This window comes from Botryllus schlosseri, chromosome 13, assembly GCF_051294905.1.
Source record: "Botryllus schlosseri isolate E-star chromosome 13, Bs_hap1, whole genome shotgun sequence".
NCBI lineage: Eukaryota > Metazoa > Chordata > Ascidiacea > Stolidobranchia > Styelidae > Botryllus > Botryllus schlosseri.
The window spans coordinates 9,780,139-9,792,565 of NC_137248.1; the positions used below are offsets into that span (position 1 = coordinate 9,780,139).

General features: G+C 41.2%; 1 protein-coding gene across 1 annotated transcript in view; it reads right to left on the bottom strand.

The window, feature by feature from the left end:
* LOC145453854 (GLIPR1-like protein 1) overlaps positions 1 to 9,393 on the bottom strand; it is a 29,094-nt gene extending 19,701 nt beyond the window's left edge. Inside the window, exons 1-4 of the mRNA XM_080331831.1 lie at positions 8,192 to 9,393; positions 7,916 to 8,090; positions 6,930 to 7,045; positions 6,684 to 6,868 (exon numbers count right to left, since the gene is read on the bottom strand). Coding sequence (XP_080187957.1) covers positions 6,684 to 6,868; positions 6,930 to 7,045; positions 7,916 to 8,090; positions 8,192 to 8,374 — 659 coding nt within the window. The 5' untranslated portion in view covers positions 8,375 to 9,393. The remainder of the gene's footprint in view (positions 1 to 6,683; positions 6,869 to 6,929; positions 7,046 to 7,915; positions 8,091 to 8,191) is intronic.
* Between the last annotated feature and the right edge of the window lie 3,034 nt (positions 9,394 to 12,427).

Sequence of the window (12,427 nt, forward strand, 5' to 3'; positions counted from 1 at the left end):
CGAGAATATCGGACCTGATACTCTGTCTCGGGTTTGTTGTTCGTCCCCAGGCCAGCCACACATGAGCCTTCAAGAGATCCATGAAGCGCTGAGTCACCCTGGGATTCGACGACTTGATCACTTTGTCCGATCCAAGAATCTACCTTTTTCTATGGAGGACGTTAAAAGAACTTGTGCTAATTGTCAAATATGTGCTAAATTGAAACCTCGGTTCTTCATGTCTAATGAAACGAACAAGTTGATAAAAGCTACTCGACCATGGGAACGTATTAGCATCGATTTCAAAGGTCCCGTTGATGGACCCAGAAAGTTTGTACTTGTTATTATTGACGAGTACAGTCGCTTCCCATTTGCTTATCCTTGTCGCGACATGACGTCGTCAACGGTCGTCAATTGTCTCTCATCCTTGTTTTCGCTTGTCGGTGTACCGGAATATGTACACAGTGACAGGGGTGCCTCATTTCTATCTAAGGAAATCACCGATTTCTTGACACGCAAGCGTATTGCCACCAGCAAGTCGACTCCTTATCACCCCACAGGCAATTCGCAATGCGAGAGGCTTAATCAGACTTTGTGGAAATCCGTCAAGTTGCTTTTGGAAAGTCGGAGATTGCCGGAGAGACATTGGGAATCGGTTTTGCCGGATGCTCTGCATTCCATCCGGTCGCTCTTATGCACGGCAACTAATTGTTCTCCTCATGACAGGTTCTTCAAGTTTGAAAGGAGATCCATGTTGGGCGACTCCATCCCCGACTGGCTTCTTCATGGCGGCACCGTACTTCTACGAAATTTTGTGCGGAACAAAGGCGACCCCCTCGTTAATGAGGTAGAACTATTGGATGCCAACCCTAAATACGCCTTAATACGTTACAGAAACGGCGTAGAATCAACGGTTTCCGTTAAAGATCTCGCACCCTACCCTGTTTCTACAAAGTCTTCTGAGGCGCTTGAAAGAAAGGAAAAAGAGTTTTCCTCTGTCTGCGATACAACGGAGCCGTCATCCGATGAACTTACCACCTCGTCCAGCAGCGAAAAAGATGGCGTTGCTTGTAAAACATTTTCTCCGCGTCACGACGAAGTAGTGGAGCCCAGTAGCAGCGCAGATGTCGAGGAACCTCCACTGCGTCGATCCACGCGCATAAGGCGCGCTCCCGAACGTTACGGGCAAGGGACCTCGTAAAAGCTAGTCCCTATTTTTCTTGGTGGGGGTGAATGTGGTGATTGTTGTGATTGTATAAGTGCTGATTACTGTAATTAGTTTACTTTGCTCTGTTCATTCCTTTCTTACCTCAGTTGCTTATATCTGTGTTGTCGAGTGCATGTCCTAGTTCCGTGAAGTTGATTGTAGCTGAATTTCAGTTAATAAAAACCTAGAAAGCTGTCAAGCAGTTTCGTCTTCGTCTAGCTACGCTTTCCTCGTAAGGTCACCACACGTAGGATTGCCAAGTCACCGTTCCACGTCGCAAGTCCTCCAATTTTAACGTTTTACTCGACTCAACTCGAGTCATTTTTATTTAGTCACTCAGTCAATCCGAAATCGAGAAATTTTACGAAAGATCGCACCAAACCAAATCATAATATTTTCAGTCACGAATCATCAACGGGTCATGTTTTATCATCATGAACTAAAAATGTGACGTAATAGCTGATCTTCCACCGCATGGTAGCTTTTATAAGGGATGTGATAACGTAGTTTGTTGATATTTCAGTGTTTTTATGGCAGTTTTAGACTCTCTCTCTCTCTCTCTCTCTCTTAGGTTGAACATCAAGTTCTTACATCTTAAAAAGATATGTGCCACTGGAATATATTGTTGAATACTTGAAATTCCAAAATACCGTCGCCGGCCGCACAAAATGCTCTCGCGGGCCGCGTGTTTGAGACCTCTGGTGTAAACTATGCAGGAATGGAGTGGAACATAGGTCATGAATTGGGCCATCTGCAATGTGAGCTCTGCAGATTGCTACTTGCTAGGGTCTGCAATAGATTACTCAACGGGCCGGATGAAATCATCTGGCGGGCCGTGTCTGGCCTGTCATGTGGTGTGGCTATCTATTTATGTGTTTTAATCAGGTCCGAAATATCATTTTTTTGCCCCCTTCCGCCCAAAAAAGCACTGATCTTGGGGCCACCGTAGGGTAGTCGATGTAAGTTGTTGGGCACTTACTATATTCATTTGGCTGTTAAATTTTATGCATGAATTCTGCCAATAATATTGATTCTTCCATATATTAGGCTACTATAAACTACACCAGCAGTTTGCACATCCGGTGATTTCCAACCTTTTATGGTCGCGACCTCATTTCTGACTTGAAAATGTTAGGTGGCAAAGCTTTGGAACCACCGTCTGTGACTGAAGCATCCAATCGGCCTTAACCAACTCTAGGAATATACCGTTAGCTTATAATTGCGACTGCAATCACACTTCTTTCAGTAAATTATGGGTATTTATATTTATTTTGATAGCATCTTTTGGCGAGGGTGGTGCCTGGTGCCCATACTAATATCATTATACGTTGTATTAACTCGGGCGCGGCGCGAAGAACAATTTTGAATAGCATAAATCTGCTTGAAAATAATATTGTTTATGTGCATTTACGAAAAACTTTTGAGCCTGCTTCGAGCCTTCAAAATTCCGGACATTTAGGCATATTTTAGAAATTCCTCCCGGACGCAGAATTTTCAGTGAAATTCCGGACATGTCCGGGAAATTCCGGACGTATGGCAACCCTATACTAAATACACCACCGTGTGTACTGTCACTTTATTCAGCAGCCGATCGCCGACTTTCTTGACAAGCTGTCGTTCCGAGTTGAATTTATTTCCCCCTTTAATCCATGTTATTCCTAATCCATTTAACATGGATTGCATCAATTAACCGCGAATCCCATTGCACCGTTGGTTTTTATCAATCTGACATGGCTACAATGCAATTTTAGTAACACGGTTTGCATTCCGCTGCTAAAAATAGAATCGGACCATCGTAGTCGGCAACAACCAAGCAATATTCGTGGGAGTGTGGAAATCCATGTGATTGTTGACGTTGTTGGCATAGCAATGTCCAAATTCAACCATAGATTTCTCTGTGCAAAGACACACTTCTTGACTCGTCTGTCTGCGTTCCAGACGACCTTACCAATTATGCATAATATATCAACGTATCGACGTCAATCAAAACTTTATATCCATAGTAATGACATGTAGCGACGATTATAGGCCTATATTTTCCTATATTCAATACCTGAGTGAATGAATGCGATTTCTGTCTGCCTAGATCAGTGGTTCTCAACCTTTTTGACCTCGTGGACCGGTAAAATATCAAAATAAATGTTGCGGGCCGGCGATAATAAATATTTACCTAAATTTCAATTACGACAAATGTATGCAATTAAAAAGTAAATAATGGTAGCTTCATTTAATGTTGCCTTTTGTTATTAAACGTGCTATGTTTGGTTTTGTTGAAGTTTCTGCAAGGCGAAGGGAAGCTAAAACCACAAACTAGAATTATATTGTTCGGTTTCTATTGGAAGAAATGCCAGTTTGCTGATTGCAGCGTCTGTTCTGCTATTAAATGTTGCTAAACTGTACTGTCAAAATTTAACGAACTTTATTTAAACGTCTTCGTACAGCTTTACATTAAAACTGTTCCTAAACCAGTTGTAGGCCACATCTAAACAGTTTCGTACAACACTTGCAACATTGTGACGTAAGCTAAATTCAAAGCAGACCTTGAAATATATATTACGAGTATTACGATATGATTCAGAAAAATATGCTTCAAATTTCGAACTCAATTAAAGATTTTATTTTTATTTATCTAATTAATGGCCAAGAGTACAACTTCTTGCATTTTGGAATTGAGATATTGAAGTCGAATATATTTAGCGGATCTATAGGAAACTTGTCCAGGACCGGTGGCTGAGAGCCACTGGTATAGAATACTTCTTTGCCATTGAGAGTGGCAATGGTGTCAAAGGACGGTGCAAATGAATGCATGGTATTATTGGTATCGTCTTACACTAGGCTTACCATACGTCCTCTTTTAAGAGGATTTGTCTTCTTTTTTGGCTTTTTTGAAAGTGTCCTCGGAGGACGCCCTTTTGTCCTCTTTTTTGAAAATTTAGGTCAGATTTAGAGGAAATTGCGAATGATATGTCGCAAATTAGCGCAGAAGTGAAGCTCCGGCGGGTATTTTGGAGGGAAAAGCGGTGATTTTAGCTCTGAGCGAAAAGAAGACCTTTTTTTTTAGTCATCCACCTGGCAATGTGGAGAGAAAAACGTTATTTTGAGCTCTGAGCGGAAGTGATGACCTTTTTTTTAGAATTCTTCTCCAGTTTTGCATGTCTGAAATTTCTGAAAAAGTGTCCTCTTTTTACATTTCCAAAATATGGTAAGCCTATCTTACACATTAGTCGTATAGTTTACAAATGCAATTGTTGCAGCAAATCTCTCACGTCGATTTCTTTTTATATGTACAACGCCCACGAAAATCGAAGATTTGTCGACGGAGTTGGTGCACTCACTATAATGTTAGTCAAACCGGTATCATCTTATACACGACCTGTAGTTGGCAAGTATACAATGGTTGTTACAAATCTCCCAGATATTTCTTGTTGTATGCAAAAAGTCCGCGAGAAATCGAAGATTTGCAGACGGAATTGGTGCATTCACTAACATTAGACAAGGTTGAGGAAGCAGTGATTGAATATTATGCTCGAGTGCAAGTATAAGACGCGATTTCTACGCTTTTCATTCCAGCGACAAATGCAAAATGGTTCATCGATATTAAACGCGCAATAAATATGATATGCGATGTGGAGACTATTTTCGGAGATCCGGAAGTTATCACATCACTCACAAAAATCAAAGCAATATTGATAATATGTACAAAGTGAGTGTATAGTGCAGTAACAGACAGAGTAAGAATAGAAGTCGAAGCAATGAAGAAAACGAAACCTTCTAGGTGCAAAGGCAAATATATAGAAATCTATGCAAACTCAGATGTGGTAGCCCAGGGGTCGCCAACTCAAAAAGGGTCGCCGGCCACTTTTCAAATTTTGTAGCGGCCGCGGGCTGCATGAATTCAATAGGCCTACCAATGTAAAATAGGCAACGAATTTTTAAAACTTTACATCAGTACAACGCTGTACTACCTGGCATAGGCGATGTGCATAGCGACAACAAAAGAAGTATTATTTTATTGAAGGAATACAAATACAACAAAAAAATCATTATCATCAATTTCATTTTATTTTGAACTCCGAGCTGTGCGCGATACCTGGAAACGCTTTTCAGCGACTAAGGAATCGATGGTGGGACTAGCTTAAAGGCCATCTCCACGTAAAGCTTGATCTTGGGCGGAAACCCTAAGCCGTTTTCAAAGCGTCTTGGTCTTGGCAGTGTTTGGGCCATTGTACGTCGCAGTTCGTTACTGACAATAAGCTCCTTTACTATTGTTACAATATGCTATTAAATTGCATATCGAAGTTCTGTACCTCTAAGAAGCTCGTCATTGTTACATCTCGAACTCAGCATGCCTATTTTTTGCGAAAATTCACGAATTGCAATACTTTTAGTGAGTTGATGCCATAAATGGCTAACATTTCGTGGGACTATAAGGAATCATAAAAGATAATATCAACCTGGTGATTTCGACCCTTGTAGTCGAAACACCGTCAATACCAAAACAACAACAACTCCAACTCCAACAACACGTGTCTATGACGAATATAAATCGATAAGCGGTATGCTTGCATATGCAATTATGCATATATATATTCACAAGGCCTGTGTCAAGCAAGTGCATCGCATACTGTTACATAGACTCAAACAATCACTATGAGTTTCACACAAGTAAATCTGCTGACGAAACCATACGACAGCCATCTCGGCGATTTAATTTCGGAAATTTCCCACGAGAGGATCAACTATAGCGGCAACGTATAGTTGATGGAAATGCCTCCCCGAATCGATTCGTTTTTGCATTGATATTGCGTTGCATCAGATCTTTGGCACGACGAGATTGGTTTACCTATATAGACGTGCCGACAATGTCGACATATGACTCAAGAACAAGGCGTGAGAAAAATTTATCCGTAATTGCAAGTTCCAAGTATTTTAACAATGGACGAAGGAGAATGGCTGTTTGCCTTTTAAACTGCATCCTGACTGGCGGTTCAAACATAAGGTTTAGGTGCTTCGGAACGACATTCCTTGTCACTATTTCATCTGGATGATTTGAAAATGCGTAAGGATCATTAGCGTCGTCATGGCAGGAGCGTATCAATCGAATATCCAGCTATAGCTCGAGTGACAGAGCATGGCTTCGGGGCCTACGATACAAGTAGGCTTCTTGTTTTCAGTAAAACAGACCATGCCTTGAAACCCGAAGAATTATGAACGTACACACGAACTTCTCAGCTTAATACAAACGAGGAGACGAGGAAGTCGCTATACCAGGAAGGTTTGGAATGTGACGACGATCTCAATGATTGAATTGGATACTGCTCAATATAGCAACAAACTAATTCCGTTATTGCGTCATCATATTAAAGAGACCAACAATGGATCTCGACCGGTAATGCAATTCATTAGATTGCAAAGCGAACATTCAATCACACATTCTCCTAGTCAAAATACTGTTCGGAGTTATACACTACCGCCAATATGCCACAATTTTACCTACCTGCACCAGGCACCTTGGCGATACGGTTTCCTTGCAACATTTGAGAACAGCCGCACCGTATTGCCGGCAGGGCCGTACCTACACACAATAATCACGGAATTGTTGTACTGATTTGCTCCGAAACGAATGCTACCGCTGCATCTCGCCCGGCCGCACCCCACTTTATGCGTTTTGTCCCACACAACCTGCGATTTCATTAAGATTTGTATGTTTACCATTCGGTTGAAATTTAATTTGCGTGTTCACCTGCGTGTAGTGACCACACACTTTATCAGGCTGACAGCTATTCTTGATGTAGTTGTAAAATACGGTCTCATTGTACCAAGCAACCACAGGTCGGGCAATTTCTTCCGTCGACAAATCTGAAAGCCATGCTTGCTTCAGGTTTTATACATACTCTTATCTCTATAGAAATGGATAAGTCAAGTAATATCTTATGATAAACCATACTTGCCCAAAAGAACGCTGATAAATACAACATGTGCAATGCACATTGTACATATATCCCCTTATTCAGTTCAACAATTCAAAACTAGAATATCATCTATACCTCAACTCTAAGTAGCCCACACCACATAGCTAAACCGATAGCAATGCCAAAAAACATTGAATATAGTAGCCGCGAAGAATTACAATTATGTGTTTCAAGGTTTTAATCGTATTCGCTTTTATCGGTAGTCAGCGAGATCCGTGGGATTTATCTACACCAGTGGTTCTCAACCTGCGGGCGCGCCCCCCTTGGGCGGCGTGAAAGCTTCTGAAGGGGGGCGCGAAGACGCGGTCAACTACAAACATTTTTCGCGCTCTGCGCGATTTACCTCCAATTCACGCGTGTTTCTCTATATATAGACCGATTTTCATATTTTTGAATTCTCTCATCAACAGTCATAACCGTCCATGCCATCAAACAATCTGTTGGGGTTGCTAGCATCCCCGTTGAATTTTGTGATACGACGATAACGGGGGCGCGAAAATTTTCACTATCATAAAGGGGGGCGTGACTGAAAAAAGGTTGAGAACCACTGATCTACACTCTCTTCCGCAGAATACGCTAGATATTTGCTTTCTTATATTAGCATTCTATAAAGATGATGGGTTTTTACTATATAGGTGACTCGCTGATACCTCCTGCATACAAGCACCTGCCACCACTCAAATATTGGTTTTGGGGCAAGGCGAATGTTGGAATGGCTTATTTGAAACAATGAAAGATTGAATACACATGCAATTACCGTAGGATCTTTCATTCTCGATGTATATATTTTCCCCGATATTTCCAAATCGTTCGTTGAAGTTCGATGATTGTTTACTATGACGAAAAACACATTTATTTGCGTAAGCTTGTGCTTGGGAGGCCAGCCCCGCATTCCAGGCCAATACTCGCATGTTCGAAGCGCTCGGAAAAACCTGAAATTATATCCACATTCTGATAAAGATCGACGAGTATGACAAAATACCGACTACAGTAAATTACAATCTGGTACAGAACGCTACTTCGTCTGCCGTACCTGTCTTCGAAATTCATTGTGCTGGCGAAGTATAACATTTATCTCCTCTTCATTAAACGTCGATGCCTGTCCGGTGACGTCGACAGCATGGGGCATTTGAAATAAATTTTGTAGGCAAAGACACAGACAAGATAACTCATAATATTTCCCCATATTCGACTGAATAGACCTAGATAAGAACATTTGCTGAAAGAAATCTTTTCTCACAAAGGAGTTTCCGAAACAATTAGAGCCGTTTCATGAAAACGGTAGCTTATTGACGAAGAGAGGATTGATCATAAATGATTTACACCAAGTCCATTGATCCGTTAGAGGTAATCTGAGTCAATAGTCTCATTCTGAAGAGCTCTTTAGCAAACGTATGCATAAGCAATCAAATTTTGATTGATTTTGGTACATCAGTGCCTACCTCCTGATGAATAAATTGTGTTCTAATCCCGATGACTTCCCTGATTGAAAACCCGTATGGAAATAAAAGTGTCAAAAATACAATCTTGAAACCGTCGATCCCTCCTTTATGAATAACCGAAATCAATGCGGTTCAGAGTTTCTTTGCTCCATAAGCTCCGAGAGTTAGAAATTGTAGAATGTACAAGTTGCAGTGGCACCAACACCTTATTATAAGACTTGAAAAGTCGGACGGCTATCTCATGAACCACGGTGTCAAGTCTCATCACCCTGAACAACTCGCTAACCTCGCCTTAATGAATTATTCAGGAAATTTGACATCTTCGCGAATCGTTATTGCGATGCTCTCTCGTTAAGGCATTACTGAGTTATCCATGCAGAATGTTTGTCAATACACATTCTTCGTGCGACATCTTTTCAGAAAGATCTGTAGTGCTACTAATCCTACCCAGCATTGGAACATGTAGTTGTGAAGAAAAATGCTTGTCTTTTTACCCGGTCTAATTGTTTTAATTCTATTTTTGGGAGCGTGCCTCTACAACATATAGGGATTGATATATCTGATTCACGCCTTAACAATAATGTCACTCCCTTTTCCTGTATATCCAAATCCAGATGTTTGATAAATAAAGCAGGTCAAGTAAGATCTATCAAACCAACTCACACTATCACTGCGACGCAACTTGAAGCAGGTGATTTATAATAGGCGAAGGTGTCACTTCATTGCAGAATGATTGACGCTACAATTCTAATTATTCCGACTTATATCTCAGCGCGTGGGAATGCGTTGGCATGATATCAATGAGCCGAACTTACGAGCTAAGCGGGTTCCAGGTCATCTTTATTAACATTTTAAATTGTGCTAATTGATAGCCAAGCATAGGGCCCTTTTTCCGCACCGATATCATGACCATGCGTTTCGGGAATTCTGAAATTACTGAATGAGATGACATTCTATTGTAGTGGTTCCCAACCGTTCATAGATGACCTATACCGCGTCAGCGCTTTGTACCATCTATCTCAAATATTCTCGGTTCCACGACATGCACTTGGTACACCAGAAATGCAACTACAAAAATATGGCATATCCATCATTCTGTTGGATTGAAATTAAACTAAACTAAACAATATACATTAGGCAGGGCTTCACCAATTGATCGCGACGTCTCTGCTGGTCGATCGCAGGGATCACGTATCCTATTTTCGAACGGACGTGCTTTAGGCAATATTTATATCATCGAAATAACTAAATCATGCCAAACACGTGGATAAACTCAAGTTATGTTTTAGTAATATTAAGTCGTCATGCGGTCGCTTCATGACTTCATTAGATGGATAACTGCTGAAAACCTAATAATGAAAACCGTCGCACACTCTTGGAACAACGAAGTGACTGAAATTACTGATTGTTACGTCGTCGTCATACATTCTATATTACCAAATTATCAAATGAAGTTAATCGCCGACTTGCAATCCAATGCAATGCAAGCTGTAGTACTCTCCTAGTTCTCAGGGTAAATGGAGAAAATTAATAAGGGAAATATCTGTGGTCTCTACTGATGTATAACTTGTGCGTTTATCACTTTAAAACCATGTTGATTTCAACGTTAACCAAGTGAATACGACTGACCTGACCTGTGCTTGCCTACTAGAACATAGCGGTCATCTCTAACAAGAGCAATGTGGCAGGAAAATTTCTGAAATATTATGCGTTACAGGAAGGTTATCTCGTATAACAATCGGAAACCTGCGTACCACCACTGAGAATCACTTTTCCATACGATTAGTCCTGCAGCCCCGCATTGAAACTAATGTGGAAATCTCACAGTAATGCGTGTAGGCATGACCAGGGCAAATGTAGAAAGTAGCGTGAAAATTTAACCGAGTATAGCGGTAACCATTAGCCTCCTATATATTATCATCTATTTGATTTCAATCTGCAACCTCGTTGAATCTTGAATTCCTCCCAGTTTCGACTAATTTCCTTCCAATGTTGGTCATATAATAGCCTATTGGTACGGCGCGATTGCCTCTGAACTATAAAATGTTCATAACTTCCGTATTGTTTCGAGAGAGCAAGTTGGCATGAGCAGAAAGTCTGGCCAGCGGCCATTCACAAAATGTGCTTCCCAGAGGGACCTGAAGTACTGTTGATTAACCCGTGATGCTACACTTCGAAGTGTTATTGTCACCCATTATGGGTTTGCAACTTCGCATTTAGATCGCAATCAAATAACTCGTACTTTAACTGGGCTATATGTACAGATGCAGCTCGCATGCATTATAGGGCTGTTCAAAAATAGCTTTTTTCCGGATTCCAGCCATTCACTGATTAAATTGTCAGGTTACCCTAAAAACCAAAGGGTAATCCGAGGATTATCAACGAAAAACTCAAATATCTCCGCTTCTATTAGTTGGAATTGAGTCAAATTTGTTTTGCATCGTCTTTGAAGACAGCTCAACAATTTCATGGGATTGACAAAAAAATTAGAATTTTTTTTTCAAATTTTCCCTAATAAAATAAAAATTTTAATTGGATCTGCGGAGTCGTATACTTGTTAGACTTGAACCAAATTTGGTGTGCAGCGTTTTTTAGGGTGCATATGGCGTGCATACCAAAAGTACCCAGAGATCGAACACTGTCACATCGGTCATCAGGCCGAGATGGGTGCTCGATTGATAGACTGTTCTGTTCATTACTTCGCATGGTGCGACGACATAGTGTATTGTAGGGTTACCATGCGTCCCCCTTTATGAGGATTTGTCCACTTTTTTACTTTTTTGAAAGTGTCTTCGGAGGACCGCCTAAATGTCCTCTTTTTTGTGAATTTGTTCTCTTTTTTGAAAATTTTGGTTAAATGCACGTGGAAATTGGACTGAGATATGGGAAATCAGCGCTCAAGTAATGGACTCGCGGATATTTCGGGAATTGAGCCAGAAATATGACCTTTTTCTAGTCAACCAACGGAAAATCTCATAGAAAGTCGGTAATACGTGATTTGAGCCGGAAAGATGACCTTTTTTTCTATTTTTTTTAGTCAACCGACCGCAAAGTCCGGATTTTATTTCAGTATTATAAGTCTGAAAATTTTGAGAGAGAGATATGATATTCTTTTTCGCCTGCATCATCATGGAGATGCTTTGACGACGTAGATGCGATACGACCGTAAGGTCACCCAGTCTGCACCCCCGTTTTTTCTCCTCAATGCCATCTGTGGATGCTGAGAGCCTAGCAGGATAGCTGCGGATACCAGTTTGGGAGTCTTTGGTCTGACCCGGCCGGAAATCGAACCAGCGAACTACTGATCGAGAAGCCGGACGCATCACCATTACACTATCTCGCTCGGAAAAAGTGTCCTCTTTTCAGATTCCCAAAATATTGGAATCCTAGCGTATTGGTAAGTTCCACACCCGCGGCACCGATTGGCTACGAGTTCTATTCCTACTTCGGAATTCCTACCTAAATGTTGCAGGTTTTTCTAGGCTCCTCTTCGCCAAGTGATTCGCGTAAGCGGTATATTACAAATGGCGTAGAGCTAAAGTGGGCCGAGCTGCATATCGGCGGATCAGGAATCATAATAAGAAATATCTGCCAGGTGTAAATGACCACTGCCATGCGGCAGTGACACATGCGGAAATTCCATAATTTGCGGCGATGCATCAAGAGTATCCACGTACTGGACAGACAACAACGCATTCAGTGGATATAAATGGGAGTATCTTATAGTGACATCGACCGGTATATCGGATATATTGCGGAATTAGCATGCATGGCAGATAAATCGATACAAACGTACATATCAGTGACGTGCGGTCAGGGGTAGCAAG